At 37.8% G+C, this 20024-nt stretch overlaps 1 protein-coding gene across 1 annotated transcript in view; it reads right to left on the reverse strand.

Moving 5' to 3' along the window:
- Positions 1–20024, reverse strand: part of MATN2 (matrilin 2) — a 213638-nt gene that overhangs the window by 189590 nt on the left and 4024 nt on the right. Inside the window, exon 2 of the mRNA XM_056823286.1 lies at positions 12315–12493. Within this exon, the coding sequence (XP_056679264.1) occupies positions 12315–12456 (142 nt within the window). The 5' untranslated portion in view covers positions 12457–12493. The remainder of the gene's footprint in view (positions 1–12314; positions 12494–20024) is intronic.

Raw genomic sequence — 20024 nt, forward strand, 5'->3', positions numbered from 1 at the left:
AAGTATAGCTTTCTTCCCCAAGCTTCAGTTCTCTTCCTAGATGTTATGAGGCAGGCAACTTAATCTAAAAGGAATAATTCTTTTATTCTAAAGGGACACACAAGACAGGGAGGATAGGGTTGTTGAGTAAGATTAAGACTAATAACTGACCGCCTCCCCAAATCCTGAGGGTTCAGGCTGTCTTCCTGACCCTCCTTGGTCACATGTGATCTCTGTCCTGACTTCTAACTACCCTAGTTGTAGCATGAAGTTAACAGGGCAACTTTAGGGGAGAGAGAAAGAAGTCTTCTTTGGGTAGATGGCTTTATAATAAAGTCCCATGCACTCCTTTTATCTCCAGCTGGATCCAAGGGCTTTGGGCTCACTGAGAGATGGTTACTGCTCAGAAGGTCTTCTGTCTCAGGTTTCTCTTAGACCAACCACTCTAGAGGAATTCCCAAAGAGAAGTGAGTTGATATGGCAGTTTTTTCTCAGTCCTTTTCTGTTCCTTTTATGGAATCCAATGTCCTCCTTGCCCTTCCTCCACTTGAGTTGCTCTTTTTTGCAGCTGGATCTATTTTCCTCTCTTACAATACCTCCCTTCTTGAAATTCTCCCCTTCCTTGACTTCTCTCATATATTATTATCTTATTATCCAGCTCTCCTTTTTCTGACTCCTCTCCTCATTTCCACCCTCTGACAATGAGTATCTAGCAAGACTCAACCTCTGGTCCATTGCCCTTTTCTCTCTACCCATTTTCCAGAGAGTTCCTTTGCTCTTAGAACTTTATCTAATCTCCTGTGCTAATAACATCAATCTTAGCCAGCAATCCAGATACAGAAATTAAGGACTTTTGATCAATTAAGAATATATCTAGGGGGCAACTGGGTAGCTCAATGGATTAAGAGCCAGGCCTAGAGACGGGAGGTCCTAGGTTCAAATATGGCCTCAGACACTTCCCAGCTGTGTGACCCTGGGCAAGTCATTTGACCCCCATTGCCTAGCCCTTACCACTCTTCTGCCTTGGAACCAATACACAGTATTGACTCCAAGATGGAAGGTAATGGTTAAAAAAAAAAAGAATTCAAGGTTCAGAAGACTGCATCTGCCTCAGAAGTGTTTTAAACTGAAAAGTAAGGGAAAAGGAGAAAGGAATATACATTTTAGACTCTAAAATAATAGTTACTAAACCAAACACCCCAGAAGTCAGTATGTATAACACAGAAAGAATAATAATAGCTAACATTGATATTATGCTTTCAGATTTGCAAAGTACTTTACAATTATTATCTCACATTAGCCTAACAAAACCCTGAGACAGGGGTCCCCAAATATTTTTACACAAGGGGCCAGTTCACTGTCCCTCAGACCACTGGAGGGCCAGACTATAAAAGCCTAACCCTAATCCTAACCGGGCAGCAGTATATACAGTATGGAATCCCCTCCCCCAGATCGCTGCTCACCTCGCTGACATCTTCCATTGTGTAGCCACATAATCCTTTGTGCGGAGCCTCCTTCTAAAGCATCACGCAAAGGATTATGTCACCGGAAGTAGTACTGTATGTGAGTGATGCTGCTCTTTGCAGAGCTGCCACATACAGTGCTCCTCTCACTGACCACCAATGAAAGAGGTGCCCCTTCTGGAAGTGCAGTGGGGGCCGGATAAATGGCCTCAGAGAGCTGCATGTGACCCACAGGCTGTAGTTTGGGGACCCCTGCCCTGAGAGGTAGGAGTTCTTATTATTCCCATTTTATAGATAAAGAAGCTGAGACAGATAGGTTAAGTTACTTGTTCAGGGTCACACAGCTAGTAACTATTTAAAGCAAGACGAATATAGACCTTGACTCTGAGCCCAGCATTCTATCCACTGTGCAACCTAGCTAACTGGAAAAGTAGCAATATATGTGATAGCTTGTGAGGAGGAAATAATGTTGAAGTACAATGGAAATGATACTCCTGGGCTCACTTGGCTATGAACAAATGGGCAGGGTATGGCTAATAAACCAATAAGTAGAGATTGTAACAAGAGGTGGTCGATAAATGCAGAGTTACTACTCTGAACGTAACTCCTGTCTGGCACATGGTAAAGGAAGGGTGCATCTAATTCAAGAAGTGCAGGTGAGATGGGTAGGGTGGAACTGCACATCAAGAAGATATTCACCTGTGTAGAAGTCCACAAACCTGAGGAGAAGGCACGATAGAGAACAGTTAGATGAGGATTAAAGGAAGGAGAAAGAGAGATGAGATATGGTGGTGGGAGGCCACCTAGAGGAACAAGAGGATGACTTCCTGATATAAAGCATGAAACTGGGGCAAAAGTAGAGTATGGTTATGACAGGGAACTTCCATCTACAGTCATCCCTCGCTATATCATGGTTCCCTTATAGTGGCTTCACTGTATCGAGGTTTTTAAAAAAATCTAATTCTGTATCGTGGAGTTTTCACTATATAACAGGATTTTGCAGAGGAATACTGTATTATACACAATGGAAATGCAGTATGCTACTATCGCTTGTGCAAGTTTGCCAGCTTGAGATTGTACATGGCACACGATTGGCTGATGGAATGAAAGACGACCAACCACAGCATTGTGTTCTGTATCCTGGGTGCTTATTGCGTTAGTGTTTATAAGAGTATGGGAAAGATTAATAAAAGTATAGAAAAGGTTTATGGGAGAGCAAGAAGGGTTTATAAAGTCTTAAATTATATATTAAATAATAAAATAAATATAACCCTGCAAATTCATGGATTTTCACCTATTGCAGGGTCTCTGGAATGTAACTCCCACAATAGTTGAGGGATCACTGTATTGTTGCATCAATTAGTTTCTCTGTTAAAAGAACAACTAATGATTCCCTTCCTTCCTTCCCACCTTCCTTCCTTTCTACCTACCTTCTTTTCTTCCTTTCTCTTTTTGCTTTTTTCCATTCTTTCTTCCCTCTCCTTTCATCTTTTTTCTTCTCTTTCTTTTTTCTCCTTCCTTCCTTCCTTCTCCTTATATTTATTATGTGTATATATATATATATATACATATATATATATGTACTTGTCTCTCACCATTAGAATGTAAGCTCCTGTTGAGTAAAGATTATTTCATTCTTTATTTTGTAGATCTAGAGTTCCAGTACCTGACACATAGTAAACACTTAATAAATGTTTACTGAGCGATCGCCTTCTTAATATCATCATTCAGAAGGTAGAGGTAGTGATAAAGGAAAGAGACTTTGTGGATTTGATTCTAATCAATAAAGAAGAACTAGTAAGTGAAATAGAAGTAGTGGTATCTTAGAGAGGCAGTCACCATGCAACCTAAAAGCTTGTAACAGAGGAGAGGGAAGAAGAACTAGACTTGCTCTTCTTGGTCTCAGTTAAAAGAATTAAGGCCAACAGATGATAATATGGAAACAAATTTCAATTTACCATAAGGAGAGATTTCTTTAAAATGATAGAGGACTTCAACTATCGCTATATCAATAAGAGAGTTCTCTGCTAAAAAATAGAACAACTAATGATTTCTTTCCTCCCTCCTTCCCTTCCTCTTTTCCTTCTCTTTATTTTTCTCCATCTAAAAATGGTACTCAAGTAGGTAATAGGTTCCTTGTTACTTGACTTTTTCAAGCAAAACCTAGGCTATCTTAATTTGCTGGAACTGCTGTAGATTGGATTTGTGTTTAAGGGAGGGCTTGGACTGAAAGACCTCCCAAGGTTCTCTCTGGTCTTACCAAGTAAGAAACAAATGGGCAAGAAATAGTAGTTACTAAGAGAACATTGTGAAATTTAAAATGGATAATTTTAAGTACACTAAATTGAAAGGTTTTTGTACAAACAAAAGTTGTCAAGATGAAAATTGGGGGGAGATTATATAGACAGCCTCTCATAGAGACATAGAGATCTTATATCTAAAGTATATAGAAATTTTGACAACTTTATTAGAATAAGAGCCATCCCCAATTGATAAATGAACAAAAGATATGAACAGAAAATTTTCAAATGAAGAAATCAACACTATATATAGCCATAGCATACCAGGCATATTAGCACCTTGAAAGTATTATTGATGTATTGATATTGTATCTTATGTGTTCATATACCAGACTCATGGTCATGTTACTTATTGATTATTATATTTCCAAATCTTCAATCCAAAGGACAAAAGAATTCCTGAGCAGGACATTATTTGCCACAGGTTCTAGCTCCCACTTTGTTAGACCACATTCCCTACCAAGTCATTTGATTAACCTCCTCCTCTTTGATTATGTGATTGTCAATTGAGCCAGTGTTAAAACCTATGCTATGTCACATGTTCATTAGCTACCTCCCACTCTACATTCCTAAAATCTCCAATAAAAGTTTGGAGACACATGCAGTGCCCTCTCTCAATACCATCAGAGGGGCACGGACAATGGAGCCCATATTTTTTAACTACTTGTCTCTGCGTCTTTATTCCTTTGTCTCTCTCGCTCCATCTCTATAATCTCTTCATCCATTTTCCTCCATTCTCCTTCTCAGGTGTCCACCCATGAAGAAATTAAGTAGGAACTGTAGGCAGTTCCAGCAATAGGTATATGAAAAAATGTTCTAAATCACTACCAATTAGAGAAATGCAAACCGAAACAATTCTGAGAAATCTGAGATATACTATTGATGGAACTGTGAATTGATCCAACCATTTTGGAGAGCAAATTGGAATCATACCCATAGAGTCATAAAACTGTTTATACCCTTTAACCCAGTATTGCTGGGTCTATTCCTCAAGGAGATCAAGGGAAAAGAAAAAGAACTCATATGTTCTAAAATATTTATAGCAGCTCTCTTTGTGATAGCAAAGAATTGAAAGCTAAGGGGATGCCCATCAATTGGGAAATAGCTAAATACCCTGTAGTATATAGGATTACAACTGTGACATAAGAAGTGATGAATAGACAAATTTTTTTAAAACTTTGAAAGGACTACATGGAGTCATGAACAGTGAAATGACTAACAAAGAGAACATTCATTATACACATAGCTACAGAATTAGTACTAGAAGATTAAGCTGTGAATGTTTCCTCCAGAGAGGGATCTGAAAGGTGAAAACATGAAAGAATTAATTTGTATTAATTCTCCTGGAAGATACCTTCTGTGATGTGGGGAAGGTTAGGAGGGACTGGGACTTGTTGATGGGATTTATTATGTAGATATGAAGAAAAGTAAGCTAAATATATGATATTTGTGACTTTATTTATGTGTAATCTTTTTCTTTGCATATGGAAAAGCTTGTTTTACTTGGTTATGTAAAATTTGGAAGAAAAATAAAGAGTATAAAGATATGTATAGTATATCTTTATATAAAGTATAAAGTAGGAACTTAGCAGAAACCACTGTGCTATAATCTTGCCAAATGACAGCCCCTGCCTATGAAGGAGCCAACCTAGTCCATGATGACAAGCAAAAAGAATAGGCAAATGCTAATGATCTGACCATGATCTTCTTAGCCCTTACCTTGGCATCATTGCTAGAACACATAACTATAAAGGAAACACTGAATTTGTTGTCAGAAGCTCATTTCCCACATAGAAGACTCTGAGAAATATATTCACCATTATATGGAAAATCTATTCTTTCTTACTATATATGATTGTCAGGTTGGAGCAACCAAGATGGATTTCCCTCTAGAAGTTGTGTTTAGTCTATGGATTTTCTTAGAAAATGGACAGCCACTGTGGTGGGGTATTTTGTATGTGGTTGAAGATTTCAATTAAGAACTAGGGATCTACCCAAGGGAATTACGAGAAAGAATGCTATCCACATCAAAAGAAAGAACTGCAGGAGTAGAAACACAGAAGAAAAACAAACGACTTCTCATTTTTTTATATGGATATATGATTGGATGTTTTGGTTTTAAAAGACTGCTCTAATGCAAAAATGAATAATATGGAAATGGGTATAAGGAATAACATTTGTATAATCTAGTGAAAGTGCTTATTGGATCCAGGAGGGGAGAGGGAAAGAAAATGAAATATGTAAACATGGAAAAATATTTTTTAAAATTTTAAATTAAATAAAAAAGAACTAGGGATCTAGTTTCAGCTAATCAAATTAATAATGTGGGTAGCTAGGGAGGAATTGTGGTCCCAGACTATAGTAACTATGTTTGAATGTTAGTATTTGTCCATGAAGCTTCCCCTGTCTTCATTTCCAACCATAAAGGGAAGAAGACAATATTGCTTAACAGTCTCAATTTAATTTTTCATTTGTGTTCTAGCCCTAATTGCCTACAGGATGTTTCATTCTACCATAGAACGGGGAGCTTAGAAAGGACATTAGTGATTGTCTAGTCTATCCCCTTCAATTTATTTATTTACTACTTATTTTTCCTTTTTATTTTAAAAAGATCAAAACCTTCCTCTAACACATACTAACTGTGAGACTCTAGGAAAGTCACTGAGTACCTCTCAGAGCCCTAGGTAATTCTCTAAGACTCTAAGTTTCACAAAAGGTACCAAATTTACGTTGGTTGAAGAAATTTCCTATACACCAATGAAACTACATATCCAGTCCCTATTGTTTAGCTATTAAGAAATCAACAAAAATGAACATTCCCAAGCATTTTAGATAGGAAACTAGGACCTAAAGGGTCCTATAAATACAAAGAACAGGATCTGAACCCCAGTCTGCTGACTCCAAATGCACTCTGTCATCAAACTTAGTATGGGAAGAGTGATGAATTTGGAGTCTAGATCTCTGCCTCTGCCATTTAATAGTTCCGTGATCTTGGGCAATTATGATTTCTCTAAGCCTTAGTTTCTTCATCTGTAAAATGAGGGAAACTGGGCTAGATAACCTTCAAAGTCCCTTCTCACTCTAAATTATAAATCTATGACCTGAAATTAAACCCATCTTGTTGGTAGACAGATGACTTGGAGGCAGAAATTCTAACTGTGAAGAAGTGGTATCATAGGCTGTGGAAAACTGGTCTCATCATGGGTCTATTCTTGAGCTTAAGGATAGTTCAGTCTTTCATGCCCAAGGACCTTTGGCATTTCCACTGAGTTCCTGAATGTGGGAAGCTGTTTTGTGCAGTGAAGACTTGCTTTTGGGAACACAGACTAAGACCCCATTCATAAATGCCAAGAAATGTTAATAACCAGCAACCTGGTCAGAAATCCTGCTGGAAACAGCAAAACATAATCCATAGCATATGGCTGTTAATCCCCTCATCTGGCCAATCCTTCTAATCATATTATTATTTCAATAAAGTTCAGCCCTCTGTATGAAAACATTACATTATTTACATTTATATCTGTTTGTTAGATTTCAGGAAGTAGAGAAATTCACCTGAACAATAAAAAAATAATTCTCCTTCATAGCAATGATGGACTTTCTGAAACCTCCATGTAATGCCACAATTGCCAAGCATACAGAGCTCAAATATATACAGTATTTTATAGTTATGAAGCATTTTACAAATAACATGTCATCTGATTCTTGAAAAGTAAGTAAAACAATTATTCCTTTCCTCATTTCACAAATGAGGGAAACGATTCAGAGAGACATAGTATATCTTATTGCATAAAACAAAGGTGAATATGAAGAATTTCAGGGAAAATGGGAAGATTTAGATGAATTGATGCAGAATGAAGTAAGCAGAACCAGAAATACATGATTGTTATTGTTTCACTCCTGTCTGACTCTCTATTATCGCGTTTTGGGGTTGTCTTGGCAAGGACACTGGAGTGGTTTGCCATTTCTTTCCCTAGCTCATTTTACAAAAGAGGAACTGGTTCAGATGGAGTTATTAAAGATTAAGTGACATGCCCAGGATCACAGAGCTAGTAGGTCCCTGAGACATTTTATCTAGGGTCAATATCATAACACAAGAAGTGCAAAGAAACTCCATTGTGGTGGAAGAAGGATCCAGGGAGAGATTTTGGGTCATTGCTGGTATTTATTGGCTATGTGACCAAGAGCAAGTCAATTAATCTCTTTGAGTCTATAATTCCTTACCTGCAGAGCAGAGATAATAATACCCACAGTACTCATCTCAGAAGGGATAACTTATTTTGGGAAGTGCTATATGACTGTAAAGCAATCTGGTCTATTAGATAGAAGGTAGTCTTTTTTTTTTTAAACCCTTACTTTCCATCTTGGAGTCAATACTGTGTATTGGTTCCAAGGCAGAAGAGTGGTAAGGGCTAGGCAATGGGGGTCAAGTGACTTGCCCAGGGTCACACAGCTGGGAAGTGTCTGAGTCCAGATTTGAACCTAGGACCTCCTGTCTCTAGGTCTGGTTCTCAATCCACTGAGCTACCCAGCTGCCCCCTAGAAGGTAGTCTTGAAGCCAGGAAGAACTGGGTTCAAGTATCACCCTTTATACCAACTGATTGTATGGTCATAGACAAGTCACCCTTAAACTATATGAGTCCCCAGTTGGCACTGGTGAGGGGGAGAGGAGAGTTACAACACTCCAATTTTTCCATCTGGATTTCAAACTCAAAGGATAATAAATTTAAGCTGGAAAAGACTTAAAACTTCAATTAGTCCAATCCCCCTCTTTTTACAACAAAGGAGACTGAGAGTCAGGGAATTTAAGTGATCTGCCTAAGGTCACACAGCAAGTAAGTGTCAGAGTTGAGATGTGCAGCTAGGTCCCTTGATTTCAGAGGCATTGCTCTATCTGCCATACCATGCTATGGTGGAAACACATGTCTGGAATCCCTCAAAATGGAGCTGTCAGCTATTGTTACTTCTAACTAAAAAAAAAAATGCCCGCCTTGTTTGTTCCTATGTGTTCTTTACAAATGCCAGCTGCAAGTTATCACTGGAACTTTGACCAACATCCAGAAGCTATAAAAAATCCTGAAATAAGTCAAGAGGAAATACAAAAAAAAATGAATAATAGCCTTAATGTTGCAGATTAATTACTCATAATTACGATCATTCTGCTTGGCTTTAAACTCTAATCAAAAGTAAATCTTTCTGCATTTTGCTTTTATATGCTGTAAAGTAAATGAGATGAATATTAGAACATGTTGTAAACATAGTGAGAGCAATTTCTAGCCATTCCCTTTGAACCTGAGGACCAGCCTGTGGAACATTTGGAAGGCATCAAATACAAAGAGAGGAGAAATAAACAGACCTAGGGAACAGGACCCATCCTTTTCTCAGGCTTGAAGCATGAAATGTAAAGATAATACCTACAAAGGTAATCATTGCTTGGTGATTTCAGAATTTAGCACAGTGCCTGGCACATTGTGGGTGTGTTAATTGTTGTGAAGATTAAATTTAACTCTCCCCCGATTGTGAAAATGAAATTCATTAACTCTCCCCTGGTTGTGAAGATTTAAACTGTAACCCAGGCCTATTTTTATATTTTAATCCCCAAAAGTGTAAATACTGTATTTAAAAGTTAAGTATGAAGATCTGCCCATTTTAGATTTAATCACCAAAGGTGCAAATATCCCATTCACACTTAAGTGGGGGAGGTCTGTGACCAACATGTGTGATAGTGGGTGATGAATCAGAATCAACTGCCTGCCTTCTGGGCAGTCCTAGAGCAGAGCATCAAATGTGATTGGTAGACATAGAATTAGGGGAAGGCACAGGAAGTGATGCAAGAAAAATGTATTTAAAGGGGAGTGACAACTTCCTGAAAAAAAGTTCAATTCTTCATGCTTTTGAGTTGAGGTTGGTGAAGAGGGGCAGAAGGATCTTCTGACTGGACCTGAGATCCTATTCCTGACTGGACTGACATGTGGTGAGTGAAAAGCTGACTCTTAACTGCTGGATTTTTCTGAAGAGACTTCCCCAGGGGCTCGGTTACAAGGGCTAAGGCCCCTCCAGTTAAGGACTAACTCTCCCTGCCCAGGGGCCAGGAGCAAATTACATAGTGTTTAGGCTAGATATCTTACCCTATCCTCTCTCTGATTTCTTACTTCACTCTTTCTATATTTTGTAAATAAATTATAAATAAATCTCTTTGGAATTAATTAAATTCCTGGCAACCACACTCTTAAATAATCAAGTCCAACCCTTTTTAAATTAACACCATTTCCCCCTTACATTATTAATTAGTTAATAATTAAGAAATAATTATTGATTGGTTGATGGCTTCTCCCTCTTTGCCCTTGGTTTAATTCAGAATAAACAAAGTAAAAAAAAAAGAGAGAGAGGGGGTAATGGGGAATGGAAATGGCAATAGTAAAATCCAGGCTTTTAAAAATCTTCCATTCCTAAAAATAGAGACACCTACATCTCAACTCCCCATGAATCTATTCCCAATTTTTTGTTATTATAGATATTCTTTGATAGCCAAAGATCTGGGATTTGCTTTTGGATGACATGGTAGGTTTTGTGTAGTGGAAAACCTCTGGATATTGGTTCTTAACAATCACTAATATTTATATAGTGTTTTGAAGTTTGCAAAACATTTAACAGATGTTATTTCATTGGAGCCTCACAACAAACAACTCTATGAGATTAGTATCATAACATTTGTATTTATCCTATATTACAGCTCAACTTTACCAATAAGAAAACTGTGTCTCAGAGAGGTTACACCCATTGCTAAGAGTCTCATAGTTAGAAGGTATTATCGAGGTTTTTTCATAGGTCAGCTACATGTACAGGGGATAGAGTGCCAGACCAAGAGTCAAAAAGATTCATCTTCCTGAGTTTAAATCTGGCCACTTTCTAATTGTCGAACCTGAGCAAATCACTTAAGCCTGTTTACCTCAGTTTCCTCATCTGTAAAATGAACTGAAAAATGAAATGGCAAACCACTCCTATATCTTTGCCAAGAAAACCCCAAGTAGGGTCATGAAGAATCAGACATGACTGAAACAATTGAACAAAACTGATTTCAAATCATCAGTTAAATAAACCAAGTCTGCAAGCATTTATTAAACACTTATTCTGTGCCAGGCACAGTGAATGCTGAGTAAGCACAAGTGAGTCATAGAAAGACCAAAACATGGTCCCTGCCCTCAAGGAGCTTATATTCTAATAGGAGAGACCACCTCCAAAAAACTATGTACAAACAAGATGTATATAGGGTAAATTACATCTAATTGATAACAAGAAGGCACTAGCATTAAGGAGTTCAGAAAAGACTCTTTGTGGAAGGCAAAATCTAATCTGGGACTTGAAGAGAGGCAGAGATGAGGAGGATGAGAATTTTAGCCCTAGGGAATAGCCAGAAAAATAAAATGCTTCCTTGTCAAATGGAATGTCTCCTATAAGGAGCAGTAAGGGGGTCAGTGTTGTTGGATCATAGAAAATGAAGGAGTGGGAAGGAAAGGGGAGGAAATATTAAGGTTGGAAAAGACTAGAAAGGTAGAAAGGGACCAGTTTACAAAGGACTTTAAGAAGCCAAACAAAGGTATCTATAGATCTGAGTTCAAATTTGGCCTCAGAAACATAATAAATTTGTGACCCTGAGAAAGTCACTTAATGTCTGACTGCCTCAGTTTCCTTATCTGCAAAATGAGGACAATAATAGCACCTACCTTCTAGGATTGTTATATAAGGATCAAATGAGAGAATATTTATAAAACATTTTTGCAAATTTTAAAATGCTACATAAATGTTATTCTTATTAGACATGAAATTCTTAAGATTAACCAAAGTCTTATTGTTGCATATTTAGCTTGGAACAAAGTAACAAGGCTATTGTTTAGATTTCAAATGTAAAAATTTAATGTTTTCCAGATTCATTGTTATTGTCATCCACCATTCTAACTATATCAACAATTTGTGAGAATCCTTTCTCCATAATAAACACTCAATAAAGTAATAAAACTTTCCTTCTTTGAGTCATTATTCCTAGTTTTACTTTCACGAAGCATTTTAAAAAATAATTTAATTTTTTTCTCAATTACATGGAAAAATGGTTTTTAAACCTTTTTTAAAAAAAGTTTGAGTCAAATTCTTACTTTTCCTCCCTCCTTCCTACCCATCCCTGACACATCAAGTGATCTGACATAGATTTTACATGTTTCAACAAGTATTTGTTAACCATCTTCTCTGTAGATGGAACTGTGCTGAGCATTGTGTGCCAAAAGATAATATGACAAACAGTTCCTACTCTCAAGAAACTTACATTCTAATTAATTGCCTTTTCTATTGTTTTTGTGTTCCTTTGAATATTCAATTTGACAAATATTTATTAAGCTCTTTGTAGGTACTAGGGATGAAAAAAGGCTAATTGGAGGGTGTGAGAGTTAACTGAATATTTTAATGTAATAAACAAATTTTAGAAAAAGAAATATTCACTGCCTTCAAGGAGCTTACAGTCTAGTAAGAGACAGAACATATAGATTGAGATGACCAGAAAAGGAAGAAGTTAATAACTTACCAAGTAAAGCAGTCTGGGGATGGGCCAGGGCATTTCTTCCCTTAGACAATGGCCATGGGGGGCGCCTCTCCCTGGCCTCAGCAGTGAAAAGCAAGAATTGTCCAAAGAACAAAAGACAGCAGCCCAACACCATTTTCTCCATTTCAAGAAGAGTCAAATGGACAACCACCAAGGCGAGCCTGTAATAAATGAAAAAAAGCTGATTTTTCTGGGTATATAATTGGTATGCATTGTAATCCTGCCAACTCTTAATTATTCCTTTTTACATACATGCCATGGGTACTTAAAATGCCCTTTGTGTGTTGGGCCAACAAAGAAAGTCTAAGAGCTTTAGATGAAGTAATCCCTAATCCTCATTGATGATGGTCTTCTAGGATCCTCTAAGCCTGGTAGATGTAGGCAGGTGACCTTCATAGCTGAAATTTTTCCCACTTAATTAATCCTTCAGTAAAAAGAAAATTACATGAAAAAAAAATTTCTATTTTTTCTGGTGCATTTGTGGATAGAGCTGACCTCTAGGACCTTTCCCATTGCCATTTCAAGCAGAAATGCTGAAAATTCTTTAAAAAAAAAAAGTTGTGTTGATTGGACCATTATCAATTAGCACAAATGACTTGGATTTACTTAAGTTAAAGATTTTTAACTCTTAGACCTGAATAGAGAATGATTGTACCTTTTAAGAAGACAACATTCCTTCCTTTTGAATGTTTCAGACTAGGCTAATTATCAGTTACAAGATTACCAAAAAATAAGTATAAAGACTGACCTGGATTTAGTATCATTCACAATGGTCTTATGGGAGAAGCTGCTAGAATAGTTGCCTCATTGTCAAGATCAAATCTTAGCTCTCCTACTTGGTAGCTACATTAGACTTCCTGGAATGGGAAGCAAGAGGTACTTGGCAATATGGAAGAACATACCAACATGATGTAGGTACAGGAAAATCAATCAATCAACAAATATTTATTTATTGACTTCTATGTGCCCAGGTCCCAGGGTTGTTGTTTTAAAGTTTTTCAGTCATGTCCAGCTCTTTGTAATCCTATTTGGAGTTTTCTTGCAAAGATACTGGAATGGTTTGCCATTTCCTTTACAGATAAGGAAATTGAGATAAACAGGATTAAATGACTTGCCTAGGACTGCCCAGCTAGTGTCTGAGACCAGATTTGAACTCAGGAAAATGAGTCTTTCTGATTCCAGTCCCAGTCTTCTATCAACTAAGCCACCTAGGTGCCTCCAAAGTGAATACTGGTTAAGTGACTTGCCCAAGATCATTCAGCAAGTCAGTGTTTGAAGCCACATTTGAACTCAGGTCTTTCTGACTTCAGGCCTGGAGTTCTATTGACTGCAGCCACCTACTTGCCCTGGTGACACAAAATGAAATAATGAAACAATCCCTATCTAGAAGGAGTTTATAGTCTAGTTGAGAATTCAACAAGTGCATACAAAAATATGTTCAACAGAATATGCAATAAATATATACAAAAGAAAGCCTGATGAATAATAAGACCTTCACCTTACTAATTCAGAGGTCAGAATTATATGAACAAAGAACTAGACTGGGCTGAAGTTTGCCTCTATATTACTGATTGGGAAAAAAAAAAGGTTCTGGTAAGGAAATTAGTTGTTTGAATGTGGTACCTGGGGATTCCTTTGCATAAAAACCTCTAGGAAACTGCTCCAGGTTCAAGGCATTTTGAGTCAGTAAATATTCAAAACCATGGCTCAAGAGCCCCCCAGTGATGGGTTTTCTTGGACATTAGGTTTAGCAGAAATGACATAAAATTCAATGCAAAAGAAATTTAACTAAATAGCATAGCAAGTTAAGTTATAGTATAACATAATAAATTAAATGGGGGTGTCAATAAAAGATCCCCACATGCATGCACACAAGTAAACTTTCTCACAGGTAGCCACAAAACCTATAAAAGAGTTTTCTATGCAAAGCACATATGTGCAAGAGCATACATGTAGATAACATCATCAAGGAATAGGTATAAAGAGGCATATATATAAAATACATACAACTTTGGCATACACAAGAAGGGTCACAAAGAAATAAATGAAACCAGAGAATATCTATGGGCATCTTTTGGATGGTTATGCCCTTTCAGTTTGCATGTCCCCAGGGCATGACAAAAGGACTGTGACAACTAGCTCCAAGCAGGCAACCAACAAAATCCCTCAGGCTGGGACATTATCTATTCTTTTGACTTTTTCTGTTCTTGCAATGTCTCTAGACCCAGTCAACTATATGACTTTGGGTTAGAAATTTTTTTAACTCCTTTAAATCTCAGATTCTCCCTATATATCTCTTTAAACCACTTAGAGAACTCCACTTGCAGCTCCACTCCTGACTGTAGATTTTTTTCGTCACCTTGCTAGCAACTTTCTCACCCTACAGATCTCTCCATCCCTTCTCCTTTGATTGGTGAATCCTTGTCCTGGGGTTTATGAGATTTAGTTAAAGGAGAACTAGTATCTCTGACGTAAAGGCTTGCTGAGCCCTTGGCAGGGGCGTTCATTTATCTTTGGTGTCCACCTTTCACCCAGTTCTCACCTATGATTCCAAAAAGCTTTAGCATGTACGCCCAATTCAGTAAAGTTGTTTTGGCAGAGGGACTAAACCAGAATAAGAGTAACCAACAGATCTCAAACCCTTTGATGAGTTGAGGTGATGGCTATCCCAAGTATGTGAAGACCTCCCCCAGCAGAAAAGGTAGATTGAGAACAATTTGTTCCAACAACCATGAAGGCAACCGAAGCAGGTGCTGTGGAGTGCCTAGAACTTGGTCAGACATCAAAGATGCCAAGGTCATCCACTGCATTCAAGGCATCCCCAGTTGTCCTGACTTTAGTGTTGTCACTGGACTTTAATGTCTCTGGAAGACAGTGTGGGGCTGATGACTTTATGCAACTCTGCCTCATTTAAATCCAATTCAAGGATAAGTCAAGACATCAACCTGTGACTTCATTTGTCTTCTTCAGGAACTAAGGATAAACAACATCTTTGGCATAGATTCATATTCACTTCACTCCAGGCTCCACTCTTGACTATGTGGACTTTTCCACCTTCTTCTCAACTACTTTTACCCTTCTCTCTCCCACCTCACTCATGCCTCCTCCTGTGACAGCTCCCTAGCATGTTTTCTTCCTCCATCAGAATGTAAGCTCCTTGGGGGGGGGGGGGGGGGCAGGAATTACTTCTTTTGTTTGTATTTGTATTTCTAGGTCCTCCCACATAGTAAGCAGTTAATGAATGATCTCTCTCTCTGTCTCTCTGCCTCTATCTCTGTCTTTCTCTGTCTCTCTTTGTCTCTCTCTCTCTCTCTCTCTCTCTCTCTCTCTCTCTCTCTCTCTCTCTCTCTCTCTCTCTCTCTCTTTCTCTCTCTCTCTCTCTTCTCTGTTTCTCTTTCTATCTTTGTCTCTGTCTGTCTCTGTTTGTCTGCCTGTCTCTGTCTCTGTCACTGTCTGTCTGTCTTCTTGAAAAAGAACTGGAGGGCCTGGGAAATGAGATTTAGCTGGGGCCCCACAGTGCTCTAGCTTTCCATGCATATTAAACTGGGTAAAGGATCAAAAAAGGTAGATGAAGCTTGCTTCTGCCTTAGATCTGGTGTCGTAAATTCCTGCCTTCATTATGCATGACTTTCAGCAACAAAATCAGGGGGCTTTGTTTAGCAATAAACTTCTCAATTCCTCTGGCATAAGACAGTGGGATGAGGTGTGGGAAGGATCTTAAGTGGAGAAACTAATGAATTCACATGTGAGTCTTATCTGCATATTAAAGCAGATCTGGGGAGAAAGTCTTCCTTGGCAACACTTTTCACACTAGTTCACATTACATTTGAAAGTAATAATAAAGTACTTCATTTTGAAAATATGCTACAGTTTACAGAATCCTAAAATCACCAGTTTAATGCTGAAAAGTACATCAGAGGTGATCCAAATCTAATGGTCCCCTCATTTCACAGATGAGAAATCTGGGGCCCAGAGAAATTAAATCATTTGCCCCAAAGTCACACAGCTTGTAAGAGCCAGATCCCAAATTTAAACTCACCTCCTCTGAGTTCAAATCCAGCACTTTATCCATTGCATTGCCAATTATGTGTAAAAGGACCCTATCTGGTAAGAGATGCACATTTAAATTCAAGAATTCCTTAGTTTAACTCTTTCCTCTCTGTCACAGGCTTACATCAGTAGCCATCTATCTGATTCTTCTTGAAAACAGAGAAAATCAAGCTGGGCTGCTCTCTTGTGTTATATGGATAAATCTTGCTGCTCAGTGGGGCAGATTGCTTTAATTTATCCCTTCCTTCTTAAATTTACTATTTACATTCAAGTCATTGAAATATTAATTGCCTTAGCGCTTTATTTTATACATTATTATTTGCTTTCACTGTCTACATGCAACTTATTTTATTGCAATTTTCTTTCCTGGTAACCAAGAAATACTTATTGCAAAGCTCATTTATTACCAAATATATTCCACGTGTTCTCAGGTTCGAGTCTCTTTTGCTCCATTCTCATTTAAGATAGCATCTATACTCAAGTTACTTGATTGTGCATGTGGCTGACATATTTTTAGAATGATGGCTAATCATCACTTTCTAAAACAAGTTCCACTGCATGTGTTCTATGTTTTCTGATCACTTTTTAAAATGCCAAGTTGTTTTTTTTTTCTTCTGGTCAGTTTCTAACAAAACAGCATCCAGCAGAGGGAAAGCTAGGTGGCTTAGTAGATTGAGAGCCAGGCCCAAAGAAGAGACATCCTGGGTTCAAATATGGCCTGAGATACCTCTCAGCTGTGTGACACTAGACAAGTTATTTAACCCTAGTTGCCTGGTCCTTACCACTCTTCTGCCTAGAAACCAATATACAACACTAATTCCAAGACAGGCAGTAAGGGTTAAAAAAAAAAAAAAAGGAGCATCCATCCATCCATCCATCTACTCATTCAACAAACCCTTATGAAATGTCTCCTGGGGATTGGCATGGGGAAAAAGAGTCAACAAGGAAATATTCCATGCCCTCAAGGAGCTTATATTCTATTGGAGGGTGGGATAGGATGGGGTAAGTTTTGTCCAGAACAAACATAAATTCTGATATGTTAATACAAAACACATAAATAACAATATCCAGGAGAAGAGGGGATTAGAATACAATTCATGACATTCATTAAAGGACCCTAGATTTTTGAGTTATAGAACTTTTACTGTTTAGTCATTCTCAGTCATGTTTGACTCTTTTTGACCCCATTTCAGGTTTTGTTTGGCAAAGATATTGGAGAGGTTTGCCATTTCCTTTTCCAACTCATAGGACAGATGAGGAAACAGAGGCAAACAGGGTTAACTTCTACTAACACGCTTCTACTAAGTGTGTGAGGGCAGATTTGAATTTAGGAAGATAAGTCTTCCTGACTCCAAGCTAGACACCCTATCAAGCTGTCCCTATAAGGGAACTCAGAGGCCGTTTGATAAGCTCTTAATCAGATTATTTTATTCTTAGCAATTCATGGTTACCAAGCAGAATCTAGTAGGGTGATGGTCCAATTATTTACACTTCAAGAAGTCCAGCAGGCCCTTCTCAATAGTCTTCTTGATATGGTTAAAGAATCCAGCCACAGACTTCATTATTATGTCAAAAAGATACGTAGCAGAAGAAATTCTAGGTTTTCTGATGCAACATTTTCCATGGACCAAGCATTTCTAAACTATCTACATTAAGAGAAGGGCATATAATTGGCACTAAAAAAAAAAAAGAGTGTTCTTCTTTCCCATACACATTAGTAGCTTGTAAATTTTTTTTTTCCCGTGGCATAGTGGAAACTGTCCCAGCTTTGGCATGAGAGGATCTGTGTTCAAATCTTGCCTCTAATCTTCATTACTTTTGTGATGTTGGGCAAATTACTTAATCTCTGGGACCTAAATTTCCTCATCTATGATATGAGAGGATTAGACTAGATGACTCTGAGGTCTCTTCCAGCTCTAGCTCTATGTTCTTATAAGAAGAGCAGTGAAAAAAAAAATAAATATGGATACTCCCACAAAAAAAACTCTCATATACATCTGGTCTCCATTCTAGAGACTGACACCGACAAGGTTCGAACCACTTTTGCTTGTTGTCTACAATGGAGTTACTCTGGTAAAGTTTCTCAATATATTCATTTCAATTATTTCTCCAACCAGCATTTTTTAAAACCCTGACCTATTTAATATTTAACTATAATAAAATGCAATGAAATATAAATAATTTTACATTTAAAATTAATATGTGACCTGCTAGGATCCTTACATATGGAATCGTGGTCCTTGTTTCTATTTGAGTTTGACACCACAATTCAGACTGTCCCTGGAAGATAACATACTTTTTGTGCTACTGAATAAGCAATTCAATTATTACTATTCAAACAACTCTCTGGCTTTCCTTTCCACGTAAGATGACCAGGAAATCCATGGATGATTCTTTTTTTTCCCACAAAGCATGCCTGCATCAGGAAATACTATTTTAAAAGGTCTTATTCTGGGAACAGATGGGTGGTTCAATGGATTAAGATCCAGGCCTAGAGATGGGAGGCCCTAGGTTCAAATCTGGCCTCAGATACTTCCCAGCTGTGTGACCCTAGGCAAGTCACTTAACCTCCATTGCCTAGCCCTTTACCACTCTTCTGCCTGGGAACCAATACATGTATTGATTCCAAGATGGAAGGTAAAGATTTTTAAAAAAAGAAAAGAAACTAGGGTTCAGAGAAAGTGAGTGATTTATCCAAGGTCACACAATAAGTCAAGGATATAGCCAGACATGAATCTGTGAACTTGGAAATTACTCCACCGTACTCAGACAGTGCCTTACGGGAAGATAAAGTTGTAAACTCCTGATTGAACAATGAAAGTCCCCAAATCATACCTTATAGTAAAAGCTAGAACCTTAAGCTAGGTGTATTTTTAGATCTAATACAAAAACATGTTAAGTACCTGTAAAGGTTAAATTAGTACCTAAAAAGGATAAGTAACTTACAAAAGGCAAGCTTAACAAAGAGGTGTGAAGTACTCAGAAGATTTAATCTAACCAGCCTGAGCCAGAGCAGTTTAAATTAATTCCTCTCTCTCTTTCTCTCTCTCTCTCTCTCTCCTTCCCTTAATTCCTTCTCTCTATATTAATTAAAATCTCCATAAATCCCAGCTGGCTTGGGTATTTTCATATTTGGGAATTTCCCATGGCAACCACTTATTTTAGATTTTAAGTCAAAACACTAAAAATTATCCTTATAGTTTTGATGTTTACAAATCCAGGTCTTCTAATTGCATCTATAATGATCTTTCCTCTATGACTTATTGCCTCACAATTATCATGCTCATTTCAATCATGTCTGACTCTTCATGACCCCATTGGGATTTTCTTGATAAAGATCTTGAAGTGATTTGCCATTCTCTCCTCCAGCAAGCAGATTTAAGTGACTCATTGGAGTCCTGTATCCAAGAAGTATCTGATGCTAGATTTGAACTCAGGAAGAGGAGACTTTCTGACTCCAAAGTCTGACAATCCACCCACTATGCTACCCAGCTGCCCAGAAGATAAGCCTGCATTTAGTCTTAGACCTCCTTACTACCTATATCACCCTGGGTTAAGTCAGAATTTTAGAGTTGTAAAGAACCTTTGAAGTCATCTAGATCAGCCATCTCTTTTCACAGATGTGGAAAACACAAAGAGAGG

This window comes from Monodelphis domestica, chromosome 3 (genome assembly GCF_027887165.1).
Source record: "Monodelphis domestica isolate mMonDom1 chromosome 3, mMonDom1.pri, whole genome shotgun sequence".
NCBI lineage: Eukaryota > Metazoa > Chordata > Mammalia > Didelphimorphia > Didelphidae > Monodelphis > Monodelphis domestica.